The following is a 5,709-nucleotide window of genomic DNA, read 5'->3' as shown; positions in this document are numbered from 1 at the left end:
GGCCCCTCTTGTGCGGGCGGCCAGTGGGCACCCACTTCCCCCACTGCCGCCATCCTGGCTCCAAGAATTCTCTCCAGAACATGTCCACCTTGCAGCAGTGTGGTGGCTTCACTGTACCAGTCTTGAGGAGGACCAGTGTCCAGCATCCATCCTGGGTGAGGAAATCAGTTGGTTCCAGCTGTGGAAGCCTCATGGAGCTGCAGCGGCTGTGCAGGCGCATTGTGGGCTCTGCAGGAGGGGGTTGGGAGCCACGAGACTCACCCATTCCTCCTTGGGAATCTTTGAATTCCTGTTGTTGAGCCTCCATCTTCACTGAGGGCCAGTCATCAACTGTTCAAGTGTTCAATTATCAATAAGCTGAAGTCTGTAGAAGGCCATAATGGCCCTGCTTTAAGTGGTTCGCTGCTCCTGCAGCTCACCACACTTTCTCTGCCTCCACCGCCATCTTGGATCCTCCTTGTTATGTTTTCTTTAGGGTATATTACCAGTTTTTTCTTTTCTAATGGGTCTGTTCAAGTGTTTGATTTCAATCTCTGTCAGTTGGGTGGGTTGTTAGTTTCTAGATATTTGTCTTTTTCCTCTAGGTTTTCATATTTGTTTGAGTATAATTTTTTATAATATTCCATTGTTAACCTTTTTATTTCAGTGTGTTCTGTTGTGACATTGACCCTTTCGTATCTTCTTTGAATTAGCAGTCTATTTTTTTTTCTTTTTTGTTTTCCTTTGTTAGCTTTGTTAGTAATTTATCAATTTTACCTTTTTGAAGAGCCAATTCCTGATCTTGCTTATTAACAATAGTTTCAACTATTTTTGTGTTTTCTATTTAATTTCTTTCTGCCCTGATATTTATAATTTCCTTTCGTTTAGAGGTTGTTGGATTTTCTTGCTGCTCTTTTTCAGCATATTGAAGATGTTGTATAAAAGAATCAATTGTCATTTTTTCTTTCATTTTGATATATTTGCTTATTGCTATGAACTGACCTCTAAGTACTACTTTCAGTATTTCCCAGAGGATTTGGTAATTTGTGTTTTCACTGTCATTTGTTCTAAGAAACTTTGTTATTTCATTTTATTTTTTATTCCAAAATATCCTGTTTGTTGATTTCTAATTTTGTAGCATTATGGTCTGAGAAAATGCTTTTTATGATTTCTGTGTTTTTACATTTATTGATGCTTGCTTTGAGACCTAGAATTTGATCTTTTCTGGAGAATGTTCCATGGTGAACCTTGGAAAAGAAGGTATACTGTGCTTTTTGGGGTGCATTAGACTGTATATATCTATGACATTCATTTGGTTGATTGTGTGGTTTAATTTTTCAGCATCTTCTTTTGAGTTTCTTTTTGGTAGTTCTCTCTTTCCTTGAGAGTGATGTATTAAAGTTTCCTATTACTATTGTAGTAGTGTCTATTTCTTTTTTCAGTTCTGATAATGTTTGCTTTACATAAGTTGCAGTTCTCTCATTTGGTGCATAGATATTTATTATGGTTATGTCCTCTTGTTCTATTGACCCTTTTAAGCATTATATAGTGACCTTCTTTGTCCTTTGTGATGGTTTTTACACTGAAAACTGTTAGAGATTAATATTGCTACTCCTGGTTTTTTCTGGTTGCCTTTTATTTGCTTAGTATGTTTTTCCTTTACCCTTTTGTTTTCGCCTTTTTTTTTTTTATCTTCATTTTTCAGGTGTGTCTCATTTAGACAGCATATTGATAGGTTTTAGTTTGTTGTCTAGTTTGCTCCTCTTAAATGGTGCATTTAAATTATTTATATTCAGTATAATTTCTCAGAGGCAAGGATTTATTGGTATCATTTGTTGAGTTCTTTTGGTGTTGCTGCAGGTTACTTTGGTCCATCTTTATTTCTGTGGCATCTCTGTGAGAAGGACTTCCGCAGTATTTCCTGCAAAGCTGGTCTTGTTTATACAAACTCCCATAGGTTCTGCTTTTCTGAGAATATTTTAATCCCTCTATCATATTTCATGAACAGTTTTGCTGGGTACCGTATTCTTGGTTGACAGTTAAATCCTTTGAGTGTTTGATATATGTCATTCCATTGTCATCTTACTTTTATGGTTTCTACTGAGAAACTGGCTCGTAATCTTACTTGCTCTCCTTTATAGATTACTCTTTATTTTCCCTAGTTGCGTTCAGAATTCTCTCCTTACCTTTGGTTCTGATAAATTTTACTATGCTGTCCCTTGGTGTTTTTCTTTTGGGGCCTATTGTATGTTGGATTTGCTCAGCTTCTTGAATGTATAGTTTCTCATTATACCTGGAAAGTTTTCTTCTCAAAACTCTTCCACAGCTTCTCTGTACTTTTGTTTACTTCTTCCTGTTCTAGGATTCTAATTATGTGCATTTTTCCTCTTGACGGTGTCCTACATTATTCCTTGCTTTCTTCATTTTCCTTCCTTTCTGATTCTGTTTTTTTTTTCTGGCCAGTCTGTAGTGAGAATTCTATATTCTATTTCACCCGTTCTGTGTTCCTTCTCTTCAGTTCTTCTCACCTGTCCCTCCAACATGATGACAGCTTCTGAGACACTGGTCCTCATGTTCTGGATTGCAGTTTCTTATTTTTCTAGAGTTTCCTGATTCCTCTTTTGTTTTATCTGCACTTTCTTGGTTTGTTTTTTAAAATTCCTCTGGATTTTTGCTTATAGAGCCCCATAATTCTTCAAGTTTGTCTTTCACCCAATGAAAATATTTCATCATTGTTCTTTTTGAATTCTCTGTCAGAAAGTTCCATCAGACTTTGCAACTTCAAGAAATACATTGATTCCGTTTTGATTACCTTTTGAGGGTGACATCTTGTTTGGCTTTGTGCAGTGTGTGAGGTAGCCTGCCTCTTCCATGTCATTGCTGTGATAAGAGTTTTTCTTGCCTGGGGGCCTAACAGGTCCCTTGGTCTAATGACATTGGCTTGGGAGTTCACTGCTCTAGAGAAGGAGAAGACAGCTCACCTGCCTGAATTTCTCTCTGGTCACTGGACTCACTCCTCTATGACTTTAAAGCCTAAGAACCTGGGTGGAATATTGCTGTGAGTCAGAATAGATTCAACAACAGCGAGGAGAGGAACGGTGCTCAGTGACACGTGATTAAGCATTTGGATGATAATTGAAAAGTTAGTGGTATGAACACACTGGCACCTCCACAGGATGGAGGCATGGCTGTAGCCTTGAGACCCTGTTCTCTGTCCACCATGTTCCCAGTGAGTCAGCACTGGGGCGGCAGCAGGAAGAGAGGACATAGCATGTGTGGAAAGAAGAGGGCATTGTTTTTGCCTCTGCAGGTGAGGTTCTACAGGCTGTCACAGAGGAGGACATCCCTCAGCAGCTGGTGGAACGGTTGCAGGAAGAGAAGAGGCTGGAGGAGCGGGAACAGCTGGAAGCCCATCTCTACATGCAAGTGCAGGTCAGCCGCCAGTGTCTGGAGCCACTCACTGCTTAGATAAGCTTGGTCTCTGCCCAGGAACCAAGCTCACAGCTCCAGATGACTGCACTCTGAGCACCTGGGGGCCACTGAGAGTGTTTTTTAACATCTAGCCTCTTTGGTTACTTAGTGGGGATATGAAATGGCTGCTCAGGCTATTGTCCTGAGGATTTGGGATGTCAGTCAAGGTAAATAATAAAGATATAGCATTAAAAGGAACCTGGTCTACCAGGAGAACGGTGGTATATTCAGTGTTTGAGTGCTTTGAGGTGTGAAGGGAAAGCTGAGCTCGAGGAGGAAGAGCAGAATCAGAGAGTTTGGTGCCAGGTGGAAAAGGAGGGGGCCTGCCAGGCCCAGCACAGGTGACCATAACCAACAGTGAGGAGGAAAGTACGCTCCTTCTCAGTATGCTCATCTCTGAGGCTTTGGCTCTTCGCTCGATGTTAGAAAACATGCCAAAGCTTTTAGGTCGACCAGCTGAACATCTGTGAGAGGCACAGTCCTCACATAGCACCCTTTGTAGTTCTTTCTCCTTGTGGATGAGTGAAGGTAGGTGAGTGCCGAGACTGAAATTTGAAACATCTGTGTAAATAAATATCTGACTTAGTTCTCGGTCATCAGATGAGTCTTTTCCTTGGGTCTTCTGAAGCAATTTCTATGAAACTGCAGTTCATTCTTTCAATGAGGGCTGGTTTCCTTTTGTGGCTTTTGTGAGCTCTGCTCTGTGCTGTCATTCCTGTTTGCAGATAGTCACTGAGGACCAGTTTTGTGGCCACCAAGGAAATGATATGTATGATGAAGAGAAAGTGAAGTACTCTGTGTTCAAAGTGTTGAAAAACTCCACACTTGTTCAGTTTGTTCAGACTCTGTCCCAAACCATGGTGAGTCTTTCTGGACTGTTGGGGACACTTCTTTTGATGCCCAAGTTCCATCTTTGTACTGAGCTAGGAAAAATGGGATCCTTCTTGGTTAGCCCTTTGTCTGGCCTTGTCCCTAAATGAGGCACATGACTCAGTCCCGTTTCCCACCTTGAATTGTGGCTAGAGGAAACCCCTCAGCTCTGGTCTGTGGGATAAGTAAACTCAGAGGCTTCCAGAAGCATGTTGCTGTCATTTTGATCTAATTTTTCAAGTAACAACAGCAAAGAAGAAGTTTGAGCATGAATGTTATTTATTTGGGGTAAAGGGAGAGTGGTGGCAGTGGATAAAACAGATGTGTTTTCTAATTTCAGTGATCTTGGAAGGCAAATCACTGAACAAATATAAGGGGAGGGTTATGATTTATTTGGATTTGTCTTTGTCTTGAAATCATAATCATTCATTGCTGTGGACTTACAATGTGAGCTGGATTTATTTTCATATCTTGTCAGGGATTTCCACAAGATCAGATTCGCTTATGGCCCATGCAGGCCAGGAGTAATGGAACAAGACGGCCAATAATACTAGATAATGAAGTTGATGGTAGTAAGACAGTAAGTATTTTGGTTGTCAGTCACTTCTCTGGCACTCAGCAGAAGGCTTTTTGTTCTCTGCCAGTCCTGTGCCTGACCTCCCTTTGAGTCTGGATATTTTCTACAGTACTCAATTATCTTTTTGACCCTGTTGTCAAAGAAAGCCATTAAAATCACCTCAAAGCAATATCTCTCTTGGAAACAGATGGTTGAACTCAGCAATAATGAAAACCCTTGGACAATATTCCTGGAAGCAGTTGATGCTGAGCTGGCTGCTAGTGGGACAACAGTACCCAAGTTTGACAGAGATGGTAAGTGTCCATAAAACACCCAGCTGACTTGAGAGCTGAGACCTTGCAATCCTAGCCTAAACACACAGGAGTAAGAAACACAACATTGATTTGATCTAGAAATGCTCAGATATCTTGATGACATCAACACTGATGGTCTCTTCTGAGCAGATGAAGGAGGTGGCGTTGTTGAAGTTATGTGAACTGAGTAGTCTCAGCCCCAGTGTTTTGCTCATCATTTGGGTCTTATATACCCAGATCACATGGAGCGGGGATTGGCTCTCATGTCCTGTCAAGGGCTTTTTTTAGTTAGGTGCCATCCAGTCATTTCTGACTTGTTCACAAAAGTCCATTTGCCTGTGGCAGCAAATTTGCCCACTATAACACATCATTGCTGAAACCGAGGAGGACCTCACGCACTTGCTGCAGAGGGTCAAGGACTGCAGCCTTCAGTATGGACTAAGGCTCAATGTCAGAAAGACAAGATTCTCACCACTGGACCAATTGGTAGCATCAGGATGGATGGCGAAGAGATTGAGA

General features: G+C 41.3%; 1 protein-coding gene across 1 annotated transcript in view; it reads left to right on the top strand.

Moving 5' to 3' along the window:
• Positions 1–5,709, top strand: part of LOC102865208 (ubiquitin carboxyl-terminal hydrolase 7-like) — a 73,569-nt gene that overhangs the window by 45,321 nt on the left and 22,539 nt on the right. The window contains exons 14-17 of the mRNA XM_006897478.1: positions 3,290–3,411; positions 4,176–4,310; positions 4,799–4,900; positions 5,085–5,190. Of these exons, the coding sequence (XP_006897540.1) occupies positions 3,290–3,411; positions 4,176–4,310; positions 4,799–4,900; positions 5,085–5,190 (465 nt within the window). The remainder of the gene's footprint in view (positions 1–3,289; positions 3,412–4,175; positions 4,311–4,798; positions 4,901–5,084; positions 5,191–5,709) is intronic.

The sequence above is a fragment of the Elephantulus edwardii genome, unplaced genomic scaffold (assembly GCF_000299155.1).
Source record: "Elephantulus edwardii isolate Elephantulus edwardi_28Jun2011 unplaced genomic scaffold, EleEdw1.0 scaffold00209, whole genome shotgun sequence".
In the NCBI taxonomy this organism is placed as follows: Eukaryota; Metazoa; Chordata; class Mammalia; order Macroscelidea; family Macroscelididae; genus Elephantulus; species Elephantulus edwardii.
This window is presented reverse-complemented; position numbering and strand designations above follow the sequence as displayed.